Here is a 27,295-nt window from a genome sequence, read left to right as displayed (position 1 = left end):
CATACATGATACACACACACACACGCACACACATATACATATACACACACAAACACTATTCAGTCATAAAAAGGAATAAAGTCTGTTACATGCTACCTGAGGATGAACCTTGAAAACATGCTAAGTGAAAGACACAAAAGTCCACACACTGTGATTCCGTTTATATGAAGTATCTAAAGTAAGTAAATATAGAGACAGAAGTAGACTGGTAATTGCCAGGGGCTGGGGGAAGAGGGCATTGGGAAGAAACGTCTCAATGGGTATGGGGTTTTTCTTTCGGAATGAGGAAAATGTTTTGGAACTAGACAGAGGTGGTGGTTGCTCAGCATTGTGAATTCACTAAATGCCACTGAAATGCCCACTTTAAAATGGTAAATTTTATGTTATGTGAATTTCACCTTAAGTTAAAAAAAAAAAAGTAAAACTACTCAGACAACGCCAAATTATTGACAATCTCAACCTACCCCACAGACCCCAAATCCTGGAACCACAACCCTCTAGGCCAATTCTCAGGTCAGGCAGCAATTTATTCCTGTTCAATTTTATGCAGAGCTCCTGGTGGCTCTGAAGCGCCCTAGGGAACAGACCAGGAACATTCTCATGGTGTTAGCTCACATCGGGCCATTAGTGCTCCTTTAATGTGAGAACAACCGGGAGGAGGAGGGGATGTGGACCTACAACTACAAGAAAGAGTGTCCTCGAAGCCTATGTCCTACCGCCCCACGCTGCTGCCAGGCCCGCAGGAAGATGACAGGCCCGGCCTCCACTCCTTCTAAGGTCGTCGCTTAGTTCCGACGTCGGGATGACCCTGTCATCCACGCGGCGTGAAGGCCACCCTCCCCGCGCGCCCGGGACTCCAGGTGGGGCCCCAGTGGACGAGGGAACGCGGCGTCGCCCACCGGGCGTGGCCTGGGCGGGCGTGGGGCGGGGCCTGGGCCGGCGCCGGGTCCGGCCGGGCGCTCAGCCAGCTGCGTAAACTCCGCTGGAGCGCGGCGGCGGAGCAGGTGAGCGGGCGGTGCCGGGGGGTGCCCAGGCCAGGGCCCTGTCGCCTGTGGCGCTGAGGGCCCGGGGTGGGGCTGCGCCCTGAGGGCCCGGCCCTGCCCTCCGCACGCCTCTGGCCACGGTCCCTTCCCCGGCTGCGGGTCTGCGGCCCCTGCGTGCGCAGCGCTCCTGGCCTCTGCGGCCAGCGCGGGGGCGGAGAGAGGAGAGTGCCCGGCAGGCGGCGGCTGGGCCGGCCCGGAACTGGGTCGTGGAAGGATCGCGGGGAGCGGCCCTCAGGCCTTCGGCCTCACTGCGTCCCCACTTCCCTGCGCCCGCCTGCCGCCGAGCCCCGGCTGGGGGTGGGCGCGGCGCGAGCTGTTAAAGGGCCGGTGCATTTAAAGGAGCGGTGCACGTGGGTCTCTGAGGCGTGTAGCAGGCGGGGGCGTTTTGTTCTTCCTCTCTCTCGCCGGAGACCTCCGTTGCGCCGAGTCCATTCGGCCTCCAGCACCGGGTCCTGGGCATGCTTTCCCCGGGAAGGAGGCGCGCGGGGGCTCTGCCCGCACGTGAGGGGCAGGGCCGCAGTCTCAAGCCTAGAGCCGGTTTCTGTTAGCAGCGGTGTTTGGCTGTTTTATCAGGCATTTCCAGCAGTGAGGAGACAGCCAGAAGCAAGCTTTTGGAGCTGAAGGAACCTGAGACAGAAGCTAGTCCCCCCCTCCGAATTTTACTAATGAAGAAACTGAGGCCACAGAGCTAAAGTGACTTTTCCCAAGGTCGCCCAGGTAGGATATAGCAGAGCCAGGCTTCGACCCCAGTGTCCTGGCTTCTAGATCTGCTGTCCATCCCTCCGAGCAGACCTCACCCCTGTTTATTGCCTTAATAAGTATTCCCTTTGAAAGGTATGAACGGTGTTGAGTGAAGTAACTGCATCCCTATTTACAAATGGAGAACCTGAGAGCATTCCATAGAGACGATTGTAGACTATCTTAACTCAGAAGCGACAGCCTGGGGTTGCCAAGGCTGTCTACGAAGTAACTTGATTAGGACCGACCCCAGCTTCCAGTAAGGAAGCCTCTGATGCCTCTGTAGCCAATTCTGCAGACACCTGAGCCTCCAAGGCCTTCAGCCAAGACCTTTGGCGGTAATTGGAGTCTCGGGATAAGCTGCTTCAGGTGTGTGAGCCTCAGGTTCTTCTCTCCTGAATGTGGTTGTGGGCAGGCGGTGACTGGCGCAGGTGCAGAAGGGGCCTGGTTCTTGGCCCCAGCTCAGAGCTGCGTCCTCAGGACGCCCACGTTGAGCCTTGGGTTCCAGGGCAGAGACTGGAGTGAGGGCTTGGGGGCATGTTGCTTTGAAGTGGGACGGATGTATCAGGTTTTTGGGGAAAACTCTGTACCCTTTGGTGTTGAAGTGCCCATGTGCCAAGTCTTGAGTCCAGCATGTTCACATGTGGGGAGTGAGTGGCTTGTTCCTGTCTATTTGAAAGAGCAGCAAGGAGGAGGAGGAGCAAGGGCTAGAGGCTGCTGCTGGGGTGCCTGGAGCTGTGGTGCATAATGTCACACCTGTCTCCCCTCCGTAGCTGCTCACCGTCCCCCCAAGGGGGGTTTGCCTCTTGCCTACTTTGGCCTTTCTCTGTTATCGATGTTAATAATGACATATATCTCGCTTATGAGTTGGTCATAATAAAAAGCCATCTTGTACAGAATATTAGAATTTAAGATCTTAAGAATTTCAATGACACTGAAATAGTTTATTATTACCTTTTTACGGAAGAGGAAACAAGTTCAGGGAGTTAAGCAGCTAGTCCAGTTATGTGGCTTCAGTGCTTTAAGCACCAGGATTTGAACATAGCTGGCTACACTGTCTTTATCTCTTGAGTTTTTGCGCAGGAGGTTCCTGTATTCAACTCCTACCCGTGTCTCTCCACTACTGCTGGGAAAGTTTTGTGGAGTCCCCATGAGCAACTTCCTGACAAACAAACAAAATTTTTTTAAAGAAACCAAAGCAGTGTGTGTAGGTCACATGCAGTGTGTCTAATGAAAACATCTCTGGCGGGTTTTCAGCTGTTGCTTTGACTTTCGGACACTGTTTAGTTGGGGACTGATAAGACAGCAAATATTTCTGCAAGTATTCCCACCTGTTCTATTCCCAGCTGCCACAGCTGTGGAAAGGCGGGGGTGAGGCTGAGAGGCCCCGAGAGGAACATTTTCCACTGGGCTCCAATCCTGGAGATGGGATGACCATCATGTTAATGTCTGGAGAAAAGAATGATTTCAGGCTGGGTGCTGTGGCTCACGTCTGTAATCCCAGCACTTTGGGAGGCCGAGGTGGGTGGATCACCTGAGGTCGGAAGTTCGAGACCAGCCTGACCAACATGGAGAAACCCCATCTTTACTAAAAATACAAAATTAGCCAGGCGTGGTGGCACATGCCTGTAATCCCAGCTACTCAGGAGGCTGAGGCAGGAGAATCGCTTGAACCCAGGAGGCAGAGGTTGCGGTGAGCCGAGATCAGGCCATGGCACTCCAGCCTGGGCAACAAGAGCAAAACTCCATCTCAAAAAAAAAAAATGGTTTCACATCAGTCCTCAGGAAAGATCAGATGTCAGTGAGGGAGATCATTTCTTGAGAGCCTCTTCACTGAGTGGGAGAATGGGCTGCTTGTTCATCTTTGTGAAAATTCTAGAACGGGAAGAACAATTCAAAGGGTGTCCACCATTCTGCTATACCTTAACCAGAAACTTACTGGGACTCTTTTTAAAATAAAAGTAATTCATGTTTATTCTAGAAAATTCGGGAAAAAAATTTTTTTTTGAGATGGAGTTTCACTCTTGTTGCCCAGGCTGGAGTGCGATGGTATGATCTCAGCTCACTGCAACCTCTGCTTGCCGGGTTCCAGCGACTCTCCTGCCTCAGCCTCCTGGGTAGCTGGGATTACAGGTGCCTGCCACCACTCCCAGCTAATTTTTGTATTTTTATTAGAGGCGGGGTTTCACCATGTTGGCCAGGCTGGTCTCAAACTCCTGACCTCAGGTGATCCGCCAACCTTGGCCTCCCAAAGTGCTGGTATTACAAGCATAAGCCATTGCGCCGGGCTGAGATAACCACTCTTAACATGCATTTCCTTCCACACTGTTCACATATGCATATTTATCTATTAAAACAATAGAGGGAGGGAACCGTAGGTGAAGTTTGTGTATCCTATTTTTTCTGTTATGCCTTCAGAATTTTCCTTTTATTGAGTACTCATGGAAAAGCAGATTTGATGGGTGTGTAGAGCATTTGAATTATTTATCCTACCAGTCCCACAGCAGGACACTTTCCCACCCTCCCTTTTGCCCCAGAGAAGTAGTGCCCTCTGTCCTCCCCATGCCCATATGTGGGCACTCCCCACCATGGAGCCAAACCTACCTGGGCAAGTAGCAGAGGGAGAGCAGAGTGAGCCCTGGGGGCAGGAGAGAGACTTGAGAGTTTTGAGGTGACAGATGAGCTGGTGAGTGAGTGATTAGGGAGCATTTCTTGACACATACCTGCCCGTGGTGAAGGCATGTGCCTTGTGAGTGTGCTCCCAGAAAGCCTGTGTAGTGTGTGGTGGGCCTGCCTGTGTGACCAAACCCTGGCCACTGGGTACGTGACCCTCACAAGTGCTGACTGGGCTGAGAAGAGCTCCTTGATGGGCAGTTTGGAGACTTGAGTTGTAACTGTGGCTTTTGGCCATGGGACATTAACTGATTACTTTTGCCCCTCTAGGCTTCAGTTGTCCTTAATTATAATACAGGGAGCTGACTAGGTGGCGTTGATGGCCTTTAAGGTCCTTGCCAGCTCTGACATTGTCCTATGGATATGTCCTTTCATTTGATAATATGTTTACGTGGCCATAGTGCCTGGGGCTGGGCCGGGAATGGAAACTTGATCTCTGGGGCCTGGCCTTTGAAGCCAGTTCATGTGTCTGGTGGTTCAGCAGATCCGTAACTTTCCAAGAGGCACATCCATAGGCTACCGTGTCCTCTCTCACTGTGTCCCTCCTCCATTTCATCTTCTTTATAACTACCACTTATTGAACATCTACTGTGTGCTGGACACTTTACAGGTTATCTCTAGGTTTTATGATAATCTTGCAAGGTATGCCTGTTCTGCTTTTTACAGCAGAGGAAATGAGCTGTGTCAGATTAGACTGTCTGAGGCCTCTTGGCCAGGGAGTATGTGGTTCAAATCACATAGGCAGGCGATCTGAACCCTGTCAGTCTCCAAAGCCTCTGCTTTTGACCACTGACTTGCTGCTGCTTGTTTAAAAATAAATGTGTTTCTGGAGCCTACTCCAGAGGGGCGTGCTAAGGGCTCCCTCTCCCACTTCCCCACAAACCACCCTTTTCCCTGGCTGCTTCAGGAAATGAGAGAACTCTGCCTGGGCCCCAGGCACTTCTGAGTGGGACAGGGCTGTTAGAGGTAAGTCTAGAGCCTGGCCCAAAATTCAGGAGGCCCCATCAGAGGGCCCCTGGGGCCTGTGGTCCGGGAGGGTGGTAGGGCAGTACCTCACTTCCCTTTGAGACTCAGGCCCCAGCTCTGGCTTAGGCCAGGGAGAACCATCCCCAAGTGGTATGTGTTACTATATGAGCTGAGATGGATGGTCAGCTGGACCAAATACATAGTCGGGTACCCAGGGCCAGGGGGAGGAAGGTGAGCAGGGAAGCTGTGGGCAATTGTCTGGGTATCACCTGACCTTAGCAAACTCTTCCTTATTTTAAGCGAGGACGTGGGACTTCTCAGACGTCAGGAGAGTGATGTGAGGGAGCTGTGTGACCATAGAAAGTGACGTGTTAAAAACCAGCGCTGCCCTCTTTGAAAGCCAGGGAGCATCATTCATTTAGCCTGCTGAGAAGAAGAAACCAAGTGTCCGGGATTCAGACCTTTCTGCGGCCCCAAGTGTTCGTGGTAAGTGCAGTGACTCCCAACCTGCTTTTGAACCGGCTTTTTCCATTAGGATTTTCTCCGTGGAGGCAGATTTCCATGGGGGTTTGCTGTGGCATTTTGAAATCTGTTTCTTACCTAGTTCCATTGGCCTTAAATGTTAAGGCCAAAGCCTTTACATTTCTCTGTAATGAAAAGAAGGTCGAGGAAATTGGGTCATTGGGTTTCCATAATGATTGCAGGAACTGCTGACACAAGCACGGCTGGGGAGATTCTCTAGGTCAGACTCCCTTGGTTTGGCTAATTCAGCAGTTTGATCCCATTCAGCTGATTAATGGGAATGTGCAGTGGCTTCTTTGGATGTTTGATTTTGCATCCTAATCCAAAGCAGCTATCAGCCTCAGCACGTCCTTGTTGGAAGGCTTTCCAGAACGTAGTCTATGCTGGACACTTCCTTCTGCCTCTCTGCATTTTCCTGCCACTTCTCTAGAGAATGGGATGCAGGGGGTAGGAGACGGGGAAAGCTGGTTGCTGTGTGGCTGATGGGACTTGACATCACCCAGCCCCACCCCCACCTGCCCGTGAGTCAGCCTCCGGGGAGAGTTCATCACGTCACCGGCACTCTAATGTGGACAAACATCTAGCAGTGTTGTTTATCTGCACACGTTTGGGTGGTGATTTTTCCCTCCAAGGATTTCAGAGCACCAGCAGGCTTCAGAGCAGACTTAGGTGGCTTGCAAAGCAGGCCCTTAGGAATTCAGAGGGAATCAGAAGTCCATCCCAGATGCTCTGTTTTCCTTCAGGAGCTAGGTAAATCAGAGGGGCTGAGGGACAAATGAAAAAAGTCACAGCTTTTGAGTCCCATCTGCTCCTCCTGGCCAATGAGAGGGGATCTGGGAGGGGCAGATGTAGAGGAAAATCTGTCTAAATGTTGATGCTCGTTATTTTCCTTTAAAGAATTAATAGCCTAAAATAAACCCTACAGATACAGTCTGTGTTTATTATGGCGACTTAGAGAAATGCAGAAAAATATAAAGAAAATAAAAACCACTCTTGGTTCTACCATGCAAAGATAATCACCTTTAATGTTTTGTAATATTTCCGGTCCTTTATATACATACATTTTATAAGGACATTCAGATGATTAGGTTCGTAAAGTTTTATGTTCTGTTAAATTTAACAGCGTGTCATTGTTCAGATTTTTAAATGTTTGAAATAAGATTTTTGGTGGTCCTGTCACAGTCTCCATGAAGTAGCATTTCAGGATCGAAAGGTATGCAGTGTTTAAAGTGTTGATTCTTACTCCTTTCAGTTAAGGCCAGTGCAGTTTGTCCAGGTAGTGACTGAGACCCAGTTTTTCCACACTCTCCTCCGCAGTGGGCATTGTTTTGGGCCTTTTTCAGCCCAAGAGCTCTCTTCTCCCCATGCCGCTCTGCTGGTCTGAGATTTTTCCACGCCTCTTCCTCCCTAGTTGCTCTCTGACCAGACTCTAGGTATTCAGGAGAAAGTGTTCATTGTCTCACTCTCTCATGTGGCTATCAAGTAGTGCCAAGCAGTGAGAGGGTGAAGGTGGGTGGGTGAGGGACACTCACCTTGCTGAGAAAGGGCCCCAGCCTGTTCGGGTGATTATAAAGCAGAGACAGTGCCAGGAAAAGTCTGACACTGGCTGAGAATCACCCGGGGACCAACCATCCCGAATGTGGATCCCTGACACTGGGTGAGGATGGAGCTTGGAGATCTGCATTTTTAATAAGCAGCCTAGCAGAGTGGTGAAGAGTCCAGACACAGACTACCTAGGTCCAAGGGTAACCTTGAGCTAATTACTTTTTAGCCTCTGTTTCCTCATCAGTACCATGGGGAAGAATAGTAGCACCTTGCTCCAGGATCATGATGTTTAGTGCCGGCTAAGGGCTCAGCAGGTGCTGGTCCATCTCCACCAGCCCCCAGTGGCCTAGGCCACCTTTGAGAAACAGTGATCCTAAGGGATTCAGCATTTCCTAAGTTGGTGCCTCCCACCTGTCACCCCCACCCCACCAGGCTAGGAGGGTTGTGATTAGAGGGTGCCCTTGCTGTGACAGCTGAGACTAGCTCTTCCCTGATTATTCCTTAATGACAGCTCTCTCCTTCCCTGCTTTCTTGAAGTCTTGGTCCTCGTTGTTGTGGGCACAGCTTCAGGGGAGGCCTTGGAGGAATTTTTGAAAGTGGAATGAGGGAAGCAGCCTGCTCAAGGGAACACTTGTTTTCTGGTGAGGAGGCCGCATGTATGAATGACGTTTGTGGGTTAGAAAGCATGTTTTGTAGTTTTTCCTTGTTTCTTCCTGAAGACATGTCAGGTCTTGATGAGACCGGGCCTGGGCACAGGGCAGGCAGTCAGCGAGTGTGGATGATGACGACAGTGGTCACCAGGTCACTGTCTAGACCAGGTCACTGTCTAGCGCAGTGTCACATGGAAAGGGTATGGTCCTTTAACCCTACCCTCCCCAGCACAACTATCACAGATTCAGGGAACCTCTGCTCACAGAACTGCTTTCCAGGGATTGTCTTTTTTTTTCTTTTTCTTTTTCTTTCTTTTTTTTTTGAGACAGAGTCTCACTCTGTCGCCCAGGCTGAAGTGCAGTGGTGCGATCTCAGCTCACTGCAGCCTCCGCCTCCTGGGTTCAAGTGATTATCTTGCTACAGCCTTCTGAGTAGCTGGGATTACAGGTGCCTGCCACCATGTCCAGCTAATTTTTGTATTTTTATTAGAGACGGGGTTTCCCCATGTTGGCTAGGCTGGTCTTGAACTCCTGACCTCAGGTGATCTGCCCACCTCAGACAGGCATGAGCACCGCACCCAGCCCCAGGGAGTGTCTTATTAGTGGTTGGCAACTGAATGGAGACGTGGGAATTGTAAGGAACTGATTCTACTTGATCCTGGGTCCCCTGCTTCTCCATCTTCACCCACCCATCAGCTCCCTTTCTCCTTTAAACAGGCACCTTTGCTCTCTGCTTATCCATTTTTGTTGTGCATTGCTATTTGGGAGCCTAAGAAACACAACATCCTCTGAATGCTCCAGCTGTTGTGGGTCTGAAGGGTGAGCCTGCCCTCTGTCACTGGAGGCTGCAGCCTGTGGCTTTTTAGGTACAGGGACTCCCAGAACTGCTCCTCCAGTCATAGCAGAGATAAATCACAGGAGCTTAAGAGGCATGGGAAGAACAGAGGGAGGAGATCGTAGCTTCCCTGTTCATTCACACCCAAAACAAAACTGTCATGCTAGAAAAGGAGGTATTAAAAGAGCCACCTGTACGGCCTCGTATCTCATCCAGCACACTGCTGCAGATGGAATATTATGATTTAGCTTGAGAAAATGCAGCAACTCTTTGTTGTGGTGCCCCTCTTTGAGTAAGAGTGAATTCCCCATTGCCAGAGTGGATAGTGAGGGAAACCCTGGGTCCAGGCAGGAGTCTGTTTAGGATTTATCTAGTGAGGCTGAGCCAGAGGAGGACCTTACAGTTTTTTCTCTTCAATTTCTTTTATTTATTTATTTATTTTTGTAGAGATGGGGTTTTGCCATGTTACCCAGGCTGGTCTTGAACTCCTGGGCTCAAGCGATCCGTCTGCCTCAGCCTCCCAAACTGTTGGGATTACAGGCGTGAGCCGAGCCACCATACCCGGCCCTTCTCCTGCATTTCCACCTGATAATTTCTCTCATTTCCATAGATGATGAAGGAACTAAAGCCAAGAACTTTCCAAGGTCCTGCAGCTCTTTGGGGGATGTGAAGCTGTGCTCTATTTGTATGGATTTTGCTGGTTCCCAGAACTTCCCTGTGGCCCTGGGGCCTAGTCTGAGGGCACTCTGAGTGAAGAGGAAGGAGGGCCCACACCTCTTTTGCAAAGGCTGCTTTTGTAAAGTTCACTTCAGTTCACATCTTCCTCCTGGTCAGAAAGCTTTGGGGGCTCTCCTCTGCTGCATTAAGCTCTTACTCCTCCATCAGGCACCAAACTCCTCCCTGGGATGGCCCATCCTACCAGGTCCCCACACTTGAGCCACATCCAATTGCTCGATATTATCAGGATAGGTTATGTTATGTTCCCAACTCATATGTTTACTTAAGTGGTTACCTCTTTCCAGAATGAGCCCCCTCCTCCAAACTCTGCCTGGTGAAATATTCCTAACCTTTGCAGCTTCACGTCCCTCTTACTTCTTGTGACCTGAGGCATCTACTCCTGACAACTGATAGACTGTGTCCCCTCCTGTCGGGTGTCCTTGTCACTACCCTCCTGGCTTTTAGCTGGCTTTGCTTCCTACTGTTGTTACTCCTGTACTTGTCTCATCTATCCTAAACAGAAGGTGCTGCAGGCTGGGGAGTTTGTTCATGTTGAAATCCCTGCAGTGGAGGTGAGCAGAGGCAGGCTCTGCCTGTGCCTCTTATTTGGGGATGAAGTTAAAGTCCCTGTGGGAATAATCCAGGCCACAGCCAGGGTTGCTGTCTTCAGAAAGAAGGGCAGCCACAGGTCTTGTTAAGGGGATTGAAATTGGCTGACTTGGTGGAAGGAACCTGCCTGCTTTGTTTAAAAACCACATATAGCTGAGTGTAGTGGTTCACACTCTGTAATACCAGTGCTTTGGGAGGCTGAGGCAGGAGGATCACTTGAGGCCAGGAGTTTGAGACTAGCTTGGGCAACAACGTGAGACCCTCATTTCTACAAAATATTTTAAAAATTAGCCTAGTATGGTGGCGTGCATCTGCAGCCCTAGCTACTGAGGAGGCTGAGGTGGGAGAATTGCTTGAACCCAGGAGTTCAAGGCTGCAGTGAGCTATGATTGCACCACTGTACTCCAGCATAAGTGACCAGTGAGACCCTGTCTCTAGAAATAAAAATTAAAAAAATCACATATATTGTGGGGTGACTAACTTGGAGACGAACTTTCAGCAGAGCGCACACCTGCTATCCCTGCCCAGGGTGTGAAGCTCAGCCCTGAGGGTCTCTGGACAGCGATAACTCAGCCTCTGTCCCCGTCTGAGATGTTGGCAGGGACTGTCAGATTTGCCAGGCATTGTTTGAAGTTCTTCCCAGCCCAGAAACCTGCATGTGTAGATTTTGGTACACTGGGTCCCCCACTTGGTACTACTGTGTGAAACCCCACCTGGCACTGTTTTAGGGGGCAGGCTTCCCTCCTGTCCCCTTGGCCTTCCCCTGGGTCCCGCCCTCAGTGGCACTTCCCCACCCCACACGTCTGCTCTCATGGCTTAGGTCTCCACTTCTAACCTCAGGAGACCTGGTCCTCAGACACCTCCCAGACAGCTTCCCCATTTTATCCCATAGACACTCAAAGGGTGAAATTCATGGTCTTTCCCGAGACTCTTCTCCGGTCTTCCCTGTCTTAGTCCCCACCTGGCTGCCATTCTAGACTGTGTTTTCTCTCCTGTGTCAGGTCCTGCCCTTGACCTCTTGACCCCTTCTGGACTCTGCCCTCACTTGCATCCATCCTGCTGCTGTCCTCAGCTCTCCTCACCTGCCACAGTTGTCTCTGGGGGTCACTTTCCCTCTCTGGTCAGTGGCCAGACTGACTTTTATAAACCTGGTTCAGATCTTGTCTGTCAAGATTGTCCTCAGGGTGATGTGTGTCTCCTTAACATGGTGCCTGAGACCCTGATCATCTCCACTGCTCACCCCACAGTGTGAGGCCCTCACTGGAACATTGTGCCTTCTGCCCTTCCCTCCTCCTGGGAAAACCAGTCTCCATCAGATAGGCTCTTCTCTAGAAAACATTCGTGATCTCTGAGATTTGGTTCCACTTTTGTGCTTCTGCACCTACCATCAAACACCTGGATTGTATCATTTGTCACATTAGATGATTTTTGTTCTGTTTTGTTTTAAGACAAGGGTGTTTCTTACTCATCTTTTTATCCCCAGAGCCCAGCATGATCTTTGGTGCATAATAGATGCACCACAGATGTTTGCTGATTAAATGAATGAGCACACTGACAGTTTGGAGCTGCCCTGACTTTCGTGGCTATGCGTTTTGCCCCCCGGGATGTGAGTCACCTCAGCCCAGCCCCAGGCAAGGCCGCTGCTGCCTCCATGGTAGCTCTCAAGGCCTCTTGTTTTATGGCAGTCGTTTGATTGACAGGCATCTCTTGGAAGCTTTTGGGGCAGGACTTGTGTCCAAGTCTCCAGGTCGCCTCCAGCCACCCCGAGTCCTCCACTGCCTTTGTCTCACAGGAAAGTGGAACAAGGTCCTTGTGCTCCTTTTTCCAGGTGCTTCCAGAGGCAGGGCTATGCTCACATTCATGGCCTCTGACAGCGAGGAAGAAGTGTGTGATGAGCGGACTTCCCTAATGTCGGCCGAGAGCCCCACGCCGCGCTCCTGCCAGGAGGGCAGGCAGGGCCCAGAGGACGGAGAGAACACTGCCCAGTGGGTAGGTCCCACCAGCAGCTGGGGGCCTTCAAACAGGTCCCTGGGGCTACTGTACCTTACAGATGAAAACCAGACATTCATTCCCTGATGCGGGAGGGAGAAGGGAAGTAATGATGAGGATTGGCCGAAAAGGTGGGTGGCTGGCCATGATGGACCTTCCATCTGCAGGGTTTCATAGGACTCTGCGCAATCACAGCCAGAGGTGGACTTGGCAGTGGGCTGAAGGACGCTGTCCACTCTGCCACCTTGGGTTTACCTCTCTCATGCAGGTCACTGTTTCCACTGTAATAGGAGAGTTTGTTTGGATGCCTGGGTGCTAGGACAGGTAACACAGAAGCTTAGGATGGTAGCAGGGGAAGCATTTTTTGGCAGATGGCCAGACATGGTAAGTGTGAGAGGAGTCTGCCTGATACACGGTTGACTTTTGAGCTGGGGATATTTGGGCTTCACTGTGATCATCCAGCCGCCAGGGGAGGAGATTGTAACGTTAGAAAGAGTAGGATATCATTGGGAGAGCCACTTAGTTGTGTCCTTTCTCTCCCGATCAGGGCAGAACATCTGAATTTGCCTGAATCCTGTTCTCTGTTTTGCCCATTATAGAATTAAAAAATGTCTTTGTGTGGACTGTTTTCTTGCAGCCAGTCTTAATCCTGCTTGCTGAAATTTGAGCTCACTTCTCCGTGTTCTCCTTGAGAACGGAACCATCGTCCCTAAGCTCTGAGTGAAATCGCACCAGCTTAAGGCCACTGCTCTGCCACTCCTCAGCCTTTTCTTGTTTGTTATCTCCGGGAAGTTTTGTACACTTTGGTTGTTTCAGTTTCTGTTCATGAATAGTCTTCTTTCTTGGCTGAACGTCTAGATTGGGACTCTCTCTGCAGAGAACTGGTACTGAAGCAACTGTCATTTTCAGTTTTTGTTTCATTTGGCTTTTTCTTTAGCTGTTCACCTCATTAGCAAGGCAGCCCATGACCTTGACTTGCCACAGTTCCAAAACACAAATTCTTACAGATCGGTTTGTGCCAGTGTCTGGCAGGTGTCCTGCCCTCCCTCGCTACCTCCTCATTTGTGCCTGCCCACCTTCCCAGAGCCTGCGTGTTCTCAGATGCTTAACACCTGTTTAGCCTCTCTAGTTCAGAGCTACAAATTTACATGCTTGATTCTGTGGGGCAGAAAGTTCAAAGTAATTTCTTCCTCTGCAAATTCCCAGTATCTTAGTCACACTCAAAGAGAGTGTCCCTGTGCACTGACTCCTCTAGCTAGTGATTTGTCAGCCAAAAATGTTTATCTATCTCCTGGCCTGTCTCCTCCCATATCAGTATGGCCACATGAACAGAATTGAGTGACCTCCTGAGTCCCTGTATTAGGAAAGGGAAAGATCTTTTGATTCATTAACCATTAAGTTGATTCATTAACCATTAAGTCTTGGGCCTGCAGACCATAGCAGCCTTCCTTCCTTCATTTATGGTGCTTCATCCAGCTCCAAATCTTCTCTACTCTTGTCCTCACAAACTTTTCATGGATAGGCTGCCGTGGGGGACATTCCGCGGCCCTCACGATTTGGTTTCCCACAGAGAAGCCAGGAGAACGAGGAGGACGGTGAGGAGGACCCTGACCGCTACGTCTGTAGTGGGGTTCCCGGGCGGCCGCCAGGCCTGGAGGAAGAGCTGACCCTCAAATACGGGGCGAAGCACGTGATCATGCTGTTTGTGCCTGTCACTCTGTGCATGATCGTGGTGGTAGCCACCATCAAGTCTGTGCGCTTCTACACAGAGAAGAATGGACAGCTGTGAGTTGGGGGGCTGGGGGGAACAGGGTGGGGTGAGGGCTGAGTTGCCAGGGGGTGGGGGGCGCAGCAGCCTGTGTTGGTCACTATACCTGCAGCTCCACACCAGCAGCGGTAAAGAGCAGGGATGAAGAACCGCCCAGGTTCATGGCCTGGCTCACTGCCTCCTGGATTGTGACCTACTTGGGCATGCTGTTAACATCCCTATGCCTCAGCTTCCTTGTTCGTATAATGGGTTGATAACGCAGTTACTGGGAGAATTAAGTGAGTTAATACGAGTGAAGGGCTTAGAAGTGTGTCTGCTGCACGTGAGTGCTCAGGCAAGCTGGATCCTGCCGCAGAAAGCAAGCTCTTGCTGCAAAGCACTGGGCTCCCTGTTCCTAGTCCTAGATCCTGGGCATGGCTGTGCCACTGATCCCTGTGTGACCACAAACAAATCACTTCCTCTCTGAGTCTCTGCTTCCCTGAATGTGAAACAAGGTGGTTGGACCAGATATTTCTCAGCTCACTTCCAGCCTTGTGAGGAAGACTTATAAAGCCTTTTGTTTATTTTAGTAAAATACATGCAGAGGCAGCAGCATAGAAAAATGAGAAGCTTCCTCCACTTCTTTCCCCTCCCCTTTCTGTGGTCCTCACTGCTAAGCACCTTCTGTAAACTTTTTTTTTTTTTAAAGTTAGGGACTTTTGTTTCATTTTGTGTGTGTTGGTTTTTTTTTTGTTGTTGTTTCTTTTAAAGAAAGGAATAAGGCCAGGTGTGGTGTCTCATGCCTGTAATCCCAGCACTTTGGGAGACTGAGGTGAGAGGATTATTTGAGCCCAGGAGTTTGAGACCAGCCTGGGAAATGTGGCGAGACCCTGTCTGTACAAAAAATGCAAAAATTAGCCAGGTGTGGTGGTACATGCCTGTAGTCTCAGCTACTTGGGAGACTGAGGTGGAAGAACACCTGAGCCAAGAAGTAGAGGCTGCAGTGAGCCATGATTGCGCCACTGCACTGCAGCCTCAGCAACAGAGTGAGACCCTGTCTCAAAATTTTTTTAAAAAATTAAAAAAGAAGTAGAGTCCCATCCTCAGAAAGCTTATAGTGTGTGGGGGATTCAGCGCAGAACAGGTGAAAGCATGGAGAGAATGCAGCCAGCGGTTTGTTTGCAGCAGTCCAGGCTGGGAAGAGTGAGGTTTGAGTGAATTGCTTCCTGTGTCTGCTTCCTGAGCTTATGAGCTGCAAGGACAGCAGTTGCTTCAGCGGGTGGGGGTCGGGTAGTAGCAGGTGGAGGAGTGCTGGGCTGGGTGGAGCTGGTGGAGAGGTGTGGGTGGGTGGGGGAATGAGAATTGGATGGGTGAGAGAAGTGCCTAGGGAGCCTTTAATCCCTGTGAGGGTGGGGAAAGCAGCGGGGAGGTCATCTAGCCCTCGTCCTCACTGCTGCACTGGGCCCATTTGGCAGGCTGAGAGCCACAGGTCTGTGGTCAGGGTGCCAGGAAATGAGCTGGAGGGCAGGAACTGCTCATGGGGATGCTGCCCACACTCCATCAGGGCAGCATGTGGGCAGCATGGGCATCCCAGGCACCTCCCCTAGCAGGTCCAGAATCACTCAAGGTGGGGAGCCTCGAGGAGCAGGCAGGGCCGGGAGCATCAGCCCTTTGCCTTCTCCCTCAGCATCTACACGCCATTCACTGAGGACACAGCCTCGGTGGGCCAGCGCCTCCTCAACTCCGTGCTGAACACCCTCATCATGATCAGCGTCATCGTGGTTATGACCATCTTCTTGGTGGTGCTCTACAAGTACCGCTGCTACAAGGTGAGGCCCTGGCCCTGCCCTCCAGCCACCCCTCTCTCTGTCTGCCCCACACCATGGCGGCAGGGCCCGTGAAACAGCCGCCTTTAAAAAAACACAAATCAGAGGAAAATAGACCCAGATTTTTTGTACTCCTCCCCACCCCATCCTGTCTCCCACCGTGGATGACCTAATACTGTTGTCTTTTATTTTTATTTATTTTCTTTTTCTTGAAACATGGTCTCACTCCATTGCCCGGGCTGGAGTGCAGTGGTGCGATCATGACTCACTGCAGCCTCAACCTCCTGGGCTCAAGAAGTTCTCCCGCCCAGCCTCTCAAGTAGCTAGGACTACAGGTGTGCACCACCATACCTGGCTAATTAAAAAATTTTTTTTTGTGCAGGCTAGATCTCACAGTGTTGCCCAGGCTGGTCTCAAACTCCTGGACTCAAGTGATCTCCCACCTTGGCCTCCCAAAGTTCTGGGGTTACATGTGTGAGCCATTGCACCCAGCCTGTTGTCTTTTAAATTTACACATTATCCCACTTGAGTTCCTCATTGCAGTGTTCCAAGCATCATTTCTCATATTTCAAAGTTAATTTTGTTTTGCTTCTCTTTCTGAAGTTCTATTTTAGGCTCCCCTCACCCCAATACTTCCCCTGAAGATTTATTTTTAGTTTTCCTTTTCCTTTTCGGGCAAGGATGTGCAGAGGCCATGCTGAGGTCTTCCAGCCCTGGGAGACTTTTGGGTTGTAGCTGCCTATAGCTGCCGAGTAGCCCCAGGGAGTAGTGGAAGGGCAGATCCCATCTGGCCAGAATCATGGGCACTGCCTGTCCCCAAAGATGCCATAAGCTTTTAGACAGTGGCTTCAGGCTTTTCTCCCAGGTAAGGGGTTGAACCCCTAACGTTGGAAAGGAAATTAACCTGGGCATTACCTATTTTAAAACTGTTTACACACAGGTGCCTCACAGCATTTTTTGTTCAGGCGGCTGCCATCCATGGAGCAGGTAGATAGAAGTGCAGAGTGCCCAGGCTAGAGGGATGGGACAGGGACAGTGCAGGGAGGGAGCTGAGCCCCCTTCCAGCGGGGGCAGCAGAGGGGAAAGCCATGGGAGGGGCTGCAGGATGTGTCCTGAGCTGAAGCTTATCAACAAGTAATGAGTACCAGCTGGGCATTGTGGTGCACACCTGTGGTCCCAACTACTTGGGAGACTGAGGCAGGAGGATCGCCTGACCCCAGGAGTTCAAGTCTAGCCTGGGCAATGTAAGACCCTGTCTCTAAAAAAATAATAATAAAATAAGTAACAATTACCTGTGTAACTGTGACGAGGCAGGGTTTGAACATTGCCGCTGGGAGGTTGGCAGATGGTGGGAAGCAGGGTGGAGGGCTGCTGGTTTGCAGCAGAGGATACAGATTGACTGGGGTCAAGCTAGAAATTGCATGGCAGATGTGAAGAGCTGGCCCCACTGCGGGCAGTAGGTGTCTGGTGGCCAGTCCCAGAGGCTGTGAAGAGGGGCTCAGCCATCTGTCTAGTAGGGCTTCCTTGGAGGTTCCACAATATAGGCAGATGGTGGTGGCCCGGGCAGCCAGGTGGTGGCTGGGATGAAGAGAGTTGGCAGGTCCCAGAGGCAGCCCCTTCCCCTTTTGGCTGTGTGTGCAGCAGCGCCGTGGAGGCTGCTTTTAGTCCAGGTAGACCAGGGCCACGCTGAGGTCCCAGTGGGCTGAGCTGGTGACTGATGAGTTGGTCCTCAGGGGTGAGGCTGGTGGGAAGAGATGTCACTGTCCCGCCGATGGCCAGCTAAGGGACTGGGTTAGGATCAGCCCCCTCTTGTCCTTCACTCTCCTATCGTTGGCCAGGAGAAGAGGAACAGGTCTTTCTGAGGACCTGTTTGTAGACCTTTGGGTAGGAGGGGACTTCCCAGGTTCTCTGTTGAGGCCACTCTATCTAAAATAGCACCTCAGTGAGTCTCCTATCACTGTATCCTGCTAACATTATTTTCTCCATGGCCCTCATCATTACCTGCTGATATACTGTATGTTTGTCTGTATGTCATCTAACACCCCTCACACTGGAACACAATGCCCGTGGGCAGAGACTTTGCTAGCCTTGGTTCCAGAGCCTAGAACAGTGCCTGGCAAGTAGGAGACACCCAGCATTACCTTTCTAAGTGAACCAGTAGAGATGGGGGGAGACCGCAAGGCTATGCCGGCAGACCTGAGGGAGTCTTGTCTGCATGTGCTGCAGGATGACCTGAGGGGAACTCCTTGGACTTCTGTGCCCTCTTTATCTGTAAGGTGGCCACCTGATCCCTTCCAGCGTAGGCATGAAGTAGCCTAACGAAGAGCATTCAGGCTTGGGTATCAGTCCCAGGATCCTGGGGGCCTTAGAATTTGTGGCGCTTGGGGACACCTTGTGATCGTGCAATTTCTGTTGTCTAGTTCATCCATGGCTGGTTGATCATGTCTTCACTGATGCTGCTGTTCCTCTTCACCTATATCTACCTTGGGTAAGTGACAGATGAGCAGCAGGGTCCCTGGGAGCCCCTCTCCATGTGGCAGAAGTGGACATGGGCATGAGGACCTGGGTGGGGAAAGATGACCGTCGAGCTCCAGTCTTCCCCAGTGCCAGCCGTTTTGGGAACCCAGGCCTCCGTCGCCCTCTCTCATGGCCTTGACACAGGGGAGTGGAAGTGGGGCTGCATGGTGGACCACACGTTTCTGTCTCGTTCCTGATTTAAAATGAACCCTTCATGGAGAAGGCTCTCTGTGAACCCCAGGGGGATAGAAACCCCCCAAAATTTACATTCTGATTTTTAGGCTAGGCCTGGGTACTTCTGGTTTGTGGGAAAAATTATCTGTTCTATTGCCCCTTGATTTGGGATATCAGCCTGACTCAGGGGCCCAAAGAGACTGGAAGGACAAGAGAAAACACCTTCCCAAGGACCTTTCCATGTGCACAGGGTCTTCCAGGTCATGCCCATGCACATTTCTGTGATCTGTTCCAAGCATCCCCACCTTGTTCTAGAAAATGTTGCAAATGGTAAATTGTAAGGACAGTGAAGGTTGGGGAAGGAAATGTTAGTAAAGAGGGCCAGGTTGGGACTGAATGGTGGTAAACTGCTAGGCTGTAATGCCTCCACTGAGTCCCAGTCACAGGCTCCACCTTGGTCCTGCAGGGAAGTGCTCAAGACCTACAATGTGGCCATGGACTACCCCACCCTCTTGCTGACTGTCTGGAACTTCGGGGCAGTGGGCATGGTGTGCATCCACTGGAAGGGCCCTCTGGTGCTGCAGCAGGCCTACCTCATCATGATCAGTGCGCTCATGGCCCTAGTGTTCATCAAGTACCTCCCAGAGTGGTCCGCGTGGGTCATCCTGGGTGCCATCTCTGTGTATGGTAGGTGGGCAGCAAGGCTGGTGGGGGCAGTGGGGGCGATGTCCAGGGCCAAATCGTCCCCAGTGCTGCACAAGGAGGGCAGGTGCTGAAGGGTTTGCATCCCTTTCTGCAGAGGCCTGGGTGGGATCCCTCCTGAGAGAGTCGCCTCTGTAAAACAGAGGGGGTTCCACTATTTCTGGAACACTCCTGGTGGTCTAGATAAAACGCGGTAGTCACTGAGCTCCTCATTTACTTTTTTTTTTTTTTTTGAGATGGAGTCTTGCTCTGTCGCCCAGGCTGGAGTGTAGTGGCGCCATCTTGGCTGACTGCAACCTCCGCCTCCCGGGTTCAAGTGATTCTCCTGCCTCAGCCTCCCGAGTAGATAGGATTACAGGCATGTGCCACCACGCTGGGCTAATTTTTGTATTTTTAGTAGAGATGGGGTTTCACCATGTTGGCCAGGCTGATCTCGAACTCCTGACCTTGTGATTGGCCCGCCTCGGCCTCCCAAAGTACTGGGATTACAGGCATGAGCCACTACACCCAGCCTCATTTTCCATTATTACTGATATGCTGATTGAGCAAGTGCACTGTTAAGCACTGGACACGCTGTAAGTGATTTGTTCATCAAGACAGTCCTTTGGGCACCATGCATATACATAACCCCAAATGTTAGCTGCTATTTGATATTAGCATGATTATCATTGCCAGTATTGTTACTTCCATTTTAAGGTTAAAGAATTGGAGGCTCAGAGAAGTGGGACTCCCCAGCCTGGCCACCGCGTCTCGGGTGCACAGCTCCTCCATGCTTGCAGTTGCCTGCGAGGCCCTACTCTGGCTCACACCAGGGCCTGCTCTAAGTTGTGACTGGAGAATGAGAATTTGGGATGCCAGCCCAGAGGCAAGGCATGCTCTGAGAGCTCCACCCAGGGCTCCTGTGCTACAGGGCAGGCTCTTCTTCAGGGGGCTGCCTGGGGATAACTTGACAAGGATGTCTCTGTCTTCCTAGATCTCGTGGCTGTGCTGTGTCCCAAAGGGCCTCTGAGAATGCTGGTAGAAACTGCCCAGGAGAGAAATGAGCCCATATTCCCTGCCCTGATATACTCATGTGAGTGGTCCCCCCGTGCCTCTGCCTGACTCGGGGTCAGCAGGCAGCCTGTGGGGGGACAGGGGCCTGCTTCCTGGCCGTGGCTTTCAGAGTTAACTAGGTGATCCCAGGAGGGTCTCCACTTTCAGAAGCCAGGGAGGGCAGTATCTTGTTATTACACAGTAAGAAGCTTAGAAAGTTAGGACAGGAAGCAGGCATCTGCTGGGATGTGCTGCAGTCCCTGATTTCATCCAGTCCATCCTCCAGCGGCATGCTGCGGTGCAGGTTGCATTCCTGTGATCCCGCAGCCACCCCTCAGCTCTCCAGGCTCTTGAGAAGGGACTTTGGAGAGGGATTCTTCAGGGCAGGGGGTCGGGGAGCAAGGAGCTTCTGGGCTTCCTTGACAGCAGCGTGGCTGATTGGCATTAATCCTAACTGAAGGGAAGGCACACGGGATGGCCCCTGGCCTCGGGGTCAATGTGTAGAGATTTGGACTTACACATGCAGTCAACAAAGGCACATCAAGTCCCCATTTTGTGACAGGCACTGTGCTAGGCATTGGGGGACCCAGCAGGAAAGAAGACCACAGGGTCCCAGGCCTCATGGAGCTCACAGCCCTGTGATTGTGATGCCCTCGGTCTGTTGATGGCGGGGCTTAAATAGCCTGAATTTCTGGAGCTCTGGCGTCTGCAAGGTGGCCTGGGAAAGAGTTTATGGAACAGCTACAGAGTTCTGGGTACCTTCATGCAGTTGAGGATTCGAGCCCGTAGAGGAGAATCGCCTGCAGCATGGCCCCACGGGAAAGCACATTCCAGGCGCATTCCGAGGATGAGCGGAGACCATGTATGGAAAGGTAGTGCCAGGACTGTCATGAGTGTCCCAGGGCTCTGGGGATTCACCTGTGAACAGTGAGGTCTTGGCTCTGATAGACCTGGTTCTTATGCTTTAGGAGGGGAGACAAACAGTAACAGAATAGACAAATGCAAGAGAGAGTGACTCTGGACCCCTCCCACAACGGCCTCCTAACAATGGAGCATGAGCAGATACCTGCAGGACGGAGGGTCCTGTGCAGGCTTTCTGGGATGCAGACTGGCCACCTCCCCCAGGCCCTGCAGGCAGCCACTGTTAGCACCGCCTGAGACGTGAACCTTTTCTCCTCCCCCAGCTGCCATGGTGTGGACGGTTGGCATGGCGAAGCTGGACCCCTCCTCTCAGGGTGCCCTCCAGCTCCCCTACGACCCAGAGATGGGTGAGTATCTTGGGGAGCTAACAGCCTCTCATCACTGGGGGGCAGCTCCCTACCTGCACCCAGCTCTGCTCGGCCTGGCTTCCCTGAGAGGCATGAGTTCAGGAGGGGCAGAGGGAAAGGTCCGTTGAAAACCAGCTGGACACATGCGGCTTGAAGATTCAGCAAGTGTTGGACCCTCGGTCCTCTGCCAGCCTCTGTTGCATCGTTCTGCTGGGCGTGGGTGGGTGGAGTGGGGGAAGCCCTGGTGTCAGGCGCTGGTGCTCAGGGGGACCCCTTCTTGGAGCTTTGTTCCCTGGTAACACTCTGACCAGCTGTTGTTTCTCTCCCTTGTTGTCCCCTCCTCACGGTGATGACGGACATCTTCTCCCTGGACACCCAGAAGAAGACTCCTATGACAGTTTTGGGGAGCCTTCATACCCCGAAGTCTTTGAGCCTCCCTTGACTGGCTACCCAGGGGAGGAGCTGGAGGAAGAGGAGGAAAGTAAGGTGCCCGTATTCACACGGCCTGCTTCAGCCTACGGCAGGAGTGGAGACAGAGGGTGGAGGCTCCCTGCGGCCTGGGTGGAGGAGGGCATGAGGGGAGGGGCCCCTTTTCCCATCAGAGGCATCTCTGTGAAAGTAGAAGATGCCTGCAGCGCTGGGGTCTTCTCAGCAGGCCCCATGTAGTTGTCCGGCGTGTAGTGAGTATGGGCCATGTGCCCGTGCTGTGCTGGGTGAGGCCCAGCCCTGGTGGGACCCACAGGCTAAGGAGACACGGGCAGTAATCACATAGACTGGGAAGCCAAGGACTATGAAGGGGGCCGTGGGGTGGGGGAGGGGCGGCAGGAGAGCATGCCACGGGGCTTCTTGACCTGGTTGGCAGGGGTGAGAGAAAGTCAGCTGAGGAAGTAACCGCTGAGCTGAGCTCTGAAGGTTGAGTCACAGCAGTCACTAGAGGAGAGGAGCACAGGGTGGGGAGCATTTCCTGACAGACAGACTCAGGAATCAGAGGAAGCCGGGGCGGGATGCAGAGAGCAGAAGTGTGGGAGAGCCTTGCAGACAGGCCTGGAGACATGCTGAGATAGGAGTTCATCCTGGCGTCAGTACACGGTGCCTGCCTAATACCCAATGCCAGCCCACTGCAGCATGCCAGGCAGCACCCTGGAGCAGGGAGATGCTGCAGTGTTGTAACAGCCCCTGCCTTGAGAGGTGCCTTACAGGAGCAGCCTGGTGACAATGGCCTGGCATACAGGACTCCAGTGACGTGGGAGGGGCAAGCTAGGGAAAGATCCCTCTGCAGTGGGTCTCGAAGGAGGAGCAGGTGTGCACCCTCCAGGCAGGCTTGGGGGAGGTATTTATTCCAAGGCCAACTGGTGTGCTGCAGACCAGGAGTTACCACAGATCCCACGGGGCCCACAGGACTGGCCTCCCTCCAGACACCAGCCACAAGCTCTAGAGGGTCTAGATGCCACTTGTGCTTCTGACCGGCTGCAAATTTAGGGCTCCCATGACCCCCTTAGGTTCAATAACTTGCTAGAATGACTCACAGAACTCAGGAAAGCACTACACTTAAAATTGCAGTTTGTTTTTTGTTGTCGTTTGGTTTTGGAGACAGGGTCTTGCTCTGTTGCCCAGGCTGGAGTGCAGTAGCACGATTGTGGCTCACTGCAACCTTGACTTCCTGGGCTCAAGTGATCCTCCCACCTTGGCCTCCTGAGTAGCTGGGATTAAAGGCACGTGCTACCACACCTGGCTCATTTTTATATTTTTAGTAGAGACAAGGTTTCGACTTGTTGCCCGGGCTGGTTTCGAACTCCTGGGCTCAAGTGATCCACGTGCCTTGGCCTTCCAAAGTACTGGGATTATAGGTCTGAGCCACAGCACCCGGCCAAAATTAGTTTTATTATAAGAGATGCAACTCAGGACCAGCCAAATGAAGAGACAGTGAAGAAGTAATGCTGATGGATCACACCTGGTGGGGGAAGGATGACAGCTGGGGCCAGGAGCAGGAGGGACACCTGCAGGGCTGGAAGGGCAGGGGAGGTGGGCCTCCATGGTTTGTGTGTATTGCATAACCATTTTTATTGCCTACAGTGAGCAAAGTTATCCTATAAACAAGTGTCAGGGACCATTGCATTAAGAAAACAAACGAGAGCATTTTGGAAGCTCTAATTTCCTGATCAGTAATGGGTAGACTAATTCCCAGTTATATTTACCTGTTGTAAGGTGAAAGGGTCTTCAGAGGACCTCTGTCTTGGTGTTATATGTGCTTTTGAATGTATTGAAATTAAATTCCCTAAAAATCTGTGATTAAGACTTCATACTAAATTGTACAGCAGTGCCCAGCCCAAGGCCTTGCATTTCTGTTTGTTGTTTTCTTTACTCTCTAAGTGCCCAACACTGGTTTTACCTGAGTTTCAGAACTGCCCGCTTTTCTCTGCCAAGGTTGTAAGTCACCCAGTCCACAGGTGTCCCCTGCTTTCCCACTGGCCACTGATTTGGGGAGGCAGCTGTCCATGTCCCCAGTCCACATCATAGCTTCTAGAGGCCAGGTGGGGTGGGCTGGGCTGGGCTGGGCAAGAGCGGCTGGGCCTTCTGGGCCAGAGTTTCTCTTCTTTTTCCATTCTGTGCGCGCCTCTTCAGTACGGGTTACTGTCTCTCCTCACACAGGGGGCGTGAAGCTTGGCCTCGGGGACTTCATCTTCTACAGTGTGCTGGTGGGCAAGGCGGCTGCCACGGGCAGTGGGGACTGGAATACCACGCTGGCCTGCTTCGTGGCCATCCTCATTGTGAGTGGCTGGGGATGCGTCCAACTGCCTCGTGGTGGGGGCCCCCAGGGTCCTTATTGTGGTGGGGGCAGGTCCCAGGATCCCTGGGGATTTTTCATTTCTTCTCTTCCCTCTGAGGGACAAGAGCAGGGAGCGGGGCTGGAAGGGTCAGCTTGAGACCGAGGCTCACAGGTGGTGTGCTCGCCCCTAGGTGGGCTCCAGCCTGTGGAGGACAGTGCAGGGGAGGGTGAGGAGTGTACCAGCCCCAGCGTGGCTGAGCACACAGCCTCCAGGCCGAGGACCCAGCTGACAGCTTTGCGCAGTGATGATACCCTCGAGGTGGTTGTGATGACATCAGATTTGCAGAAAAGAAAATTGCTTAAGGGCCTTGCCCATGGGCGCAAAGCTAGTGTGGACCATGTTTTCCCCTCCTCCATGCCACTGAGACACCACAGGGTCTGAATCTGGGGCACTAGGGGTGGCCCCGTTACTGTGAACCACAGCAGTGAAATGTGGAGGCCCTGTAGTCAGTTAACGTGGCCAGATACACATAATGGGGAGACCTCCTGCCGTGACTTCATCTCAGAGATTTCGCTGTCACGTTAGAGGAGGAGGAGCGTCTGAGCCGTGCGCTTGGCGTCTGCCCCTTAGTGAAAACCCTGGGCATGGCATGATTAAGGTTGATGCTCCAGTGTCCAGAAGGTTTTCTTTTTGCCCACAAGTATATCAGGGATGGGATGGTGGACCCAGGCTCCTCCACCACCAGACTGCCTCACCTGAGCCCTGCTGGCCCCAAAGATATAGAAGGCACCCTGGTTCCCTGTGCTCACCTGGACCACTGCCTGCGTCAGCTGGGTCAGGGGAGGATGGGCAGCCCCCACACCTGCTTCCCAGGGGCAGGTTGCCTGGTGGCTCTGATTCCCTTGGTGCCAGCTGCTGAGAACCTTACTGCCATTTCAGTTGAGCCCACCTAGCTCTCATATAAATACATGTTCCCTGAGGGCATCTTACCATCCCATGTGACCACTCCAGCCAGACAGGGGAGGCAGCACGGCCTCGGGGCACAGCACTGCTCCAGGAGTCAGGAGGCCTGCCTTCTGGTTCACTCACTAACAGGTGGGGTGATCTGATGGGGGTGAGAACTTCTGCCCTTAACACCTCAAGAGCTGTTGCAGGACCAGGGAAGATAATGGGGTGTCTAGCGCCGTTATCCGACTGGTCCTCGAACAAGCTCCCGCGCCCAGGGACTAGACCATGACTCACAGCTCCTGTCCACACCGGGGATCACCACGCTCACCCTCCCCTCCATGTCCTGCAGGGCTTGTGTCTGACCCTCCTGCTGCTTGCTGTGTTCAAGAAGGCGCTGCCCGCCCTCCCCATCTCCATCACGTTCGGGCTCATCTTTTACTTCTCCACGGACAACCTGGTGCGGCCGTTCATGGACACCCTGGCCTCCCATCAGCTCTACATCTGAGGGACGTGGTGTGCCACAGGCTGCAAGCTGCAGGGAATTTTCATTGGATGCAGTTGTATAGTTTTACACTCTAGTGCCATATATTTTTAAGACTTTTCTTTCCTTAAAAAATAAAGTACGTGTTTACTTGGTGAGGAGGAAGCAGAACCAGCTCTTTGGTGCCAGCTGTTTCATCACCAGACTTTGGCTCCCGCTTTGGGGAGCGCCTCGCTTCACGGACAGGAAGCACAGCAGGTTTATCCAGATGAACTGAGAAGGTCAGATTAGGGCGGGGAGAAGAGCATCCGGCATGAGGGCTGAGATGCGCAAAGATGTGCCTCTGATCAGGACCAGGACCGTGTGCTTGGGAGTGGCCCCTGGCACCTGGGTGCTCTGGCTGGAGAGGAAAAGCCAGTTCCCTACGAGGAGTGTTCCCAATGCTTTGTCCATGATGTCCTTGTTATTTTATTGCCTTTAGAAACTGAGTCCTGTTCTTGTTACGGCAGTCACACTGCTGGGAAGTGGCTTAATAGTAATATCAATAAATAGATGAGTCCTGTTAGAATCTTGAAGTTTGGTTCATTGTAAATGTTGACCCCTCTCCCTGCATCTTGGGCACCCCTGGGATAACTTGTGCTGTGAGCCCAGGATGGAGGCAGTTTGCCCTGTTTGAAGGAGCTTTTTTTTTTTTTTTTTTTTGAGACGGAGTCTCGCTCTTTCGCCCAGGCTGGAGTGCAGTGGCGCGATCTCGGCTCACTGCAAGCTCCGCCTCCCGGGTTCACGCCATTCTCCTGCCTCAGCCTCCCAAGTAGCTGGGACTACAGGCGCCCGCTACCACGCCCGGCTAATTTTTTGTATTTTTAGTAGAGACGGGGTTTCACCGTGTTAGCCAGGATGGTCTCGATCTCCTGACCTCGTGATCCGCCCGCCTCGGCCTCCCAAAGTGCTGGGATTACAGGCGTGAGCCACCGCGCCCGGCCTGAAGGAGCTTTTAATGATCTCGCCTCTCTGCACACATTTCTTTAACTAGAAAGTTTCCTAAGCCAAGGAGTTAGGAGAGCAGGGTGGCCTGACATCTGCCAGCCCTGAGCTGTAAGGCTGTGGATGCTGAGCAGGTCCCTGGACTCAGTTGTGCACGGTGGCACAGACGCTGCCAGATGGTTGCCAAAACATCCAGTGGTTCCTTCAGCAAGTGTTCACCCTCTGTAGAAGTCTGTGAGGGCCTGAGCTCAGAAACCACTCTCCTTTCCTTCTCTGGCTTTGGCCCTGGGCACTGTGGTGGGAGAGTGGACAGTTTGGCTTTGCCTTCACTGTACATCAATCATGGGTTGCAAAGAGAATCTCAGAAGTGCCTCTTCCTGAGCACAGTGGCTCACACCTGTAATCCCAATACTTCGGGAGGTCGAGGCGGAAGGATCACTTGAGCCCAGGAGTTTGAGACCAGCCGGGGCAACATAGTGAGACTTTGTACAAAAAAAATTTTAAAAATTAGCCAAGCAAGGTGGCATGCCCCTGTAGTCTCAGCTACTCTGGAGGCTGAGG

The 27,295-nt window shown here is 52.2% G+C and overlaps 1 protein-coding gene and 1 long non-coding RNA gene across 11 annotated transcripts in view; one reads left to right on the top strand and one right to left on the bottom strand.

The window, feature by feature from the left end:
• LOC107970393 (uncharacterized) overlaps window positions 1-821 on the bottom strand; it is an 81,436-nt gene extending 80,615 nt beyond the window's left edge. The window contains exon 1 of the long non-coding RNA XR_001712980.3: window positions 717-821. This is a non-coding gene — a long non-coding RNA (uncharacterized LOC107970393). The remainder of the gene's footprint in view (window positions 1-716) is intronic.
• Window positions 668-26,318, top strand: PSEN2 (presenilin 2). Of its 10 annotated transcripts, none has more exons than XM_063791287.1 (13): window positions 668-860; window positions 1,617-1,760; window positions 5,721-5,906; window positions 12,127-12,287; window positions 13,858-14,072; window positions 15,722-15,863; window positions 18,281-18,348; window positions 19,018-19,238; window positions 20,227-20,325; window positions 21,470-21,553; window positions 21,933-22,034; window positions 24,203-24,321; window positions 25,619-26,318. In XM_063791287.1, exons 4-13 carry the CDS (start codon window positions 12,147-12,149, stop codon window positions 25,772-25,774), a joined length of 1,347 nt encoding a protein of 448 aa, XP_063647357.1. In that variant the 5' UTR covers window positions 668-860; window positions 1,617-1,760; window positions 5,721-5,906; window positions 12,127-12,146; the 3' UTR covers window positions 25,775-26,318. The 10 variants fall into 10 exon arrangements, 7 of the variants coding, with proteins under 7 accessions (XP_063647357.1, XP_009439855.1, XP_063647359.1 ...); XM_009441580.4 differs by lacking the exon at window positions 668-860 and adding an exon at window positions 912-1,004 and having other exon boundaries at window positions 21,936-22,034; XM_001142009.7 differs by lacking the exon at window positions 668-860 and adding an exon at window positions 916-1,004.
• Window positions 26,319-27,295: the final 977 nt, after the last annotated feature.

Source organism: Pan troglodytes, chromosome 1, assembly GCF_028858775.2.
Source record: "Pan troglodytes isolate AG18354 chromosome 1, NHGRI_mPanTro3-v2.0_pri, whole genome shotgun sequence".
Lineage (NCBI taxonomy): Eukaryota > Metazoa > Chordata > Mammalia > Primates > Hominidae > Pan > Pan troglodytes.
This window is presented reverse-complemented; position numbering and strand designations above follow the sequence as displayed.

Coding starts and splice junctions, on each gene's coding strand:
- PSEN2 (XM_063791287.1), top strand. CDS start 12,147: ATGCTCACATTCATGGCCTCTGACAGCGAGGAAGAAGTGTGTGATGAG. Junction 15,864..18,280: donor ACAAGTACCGCTGCTACAAG/GTGAGGCCCTGG, acceptor TCTGTTGTCTAG/TTCATCCATGGCTGGTTGAT. Junction 19,239..20,226: donor GGGTGCCATCTCTGTGTATG/GTAGGTGGGCAG, acceptor CTGTCTTCCTAG/ATCTCGTGGCTGTGCTGTGT.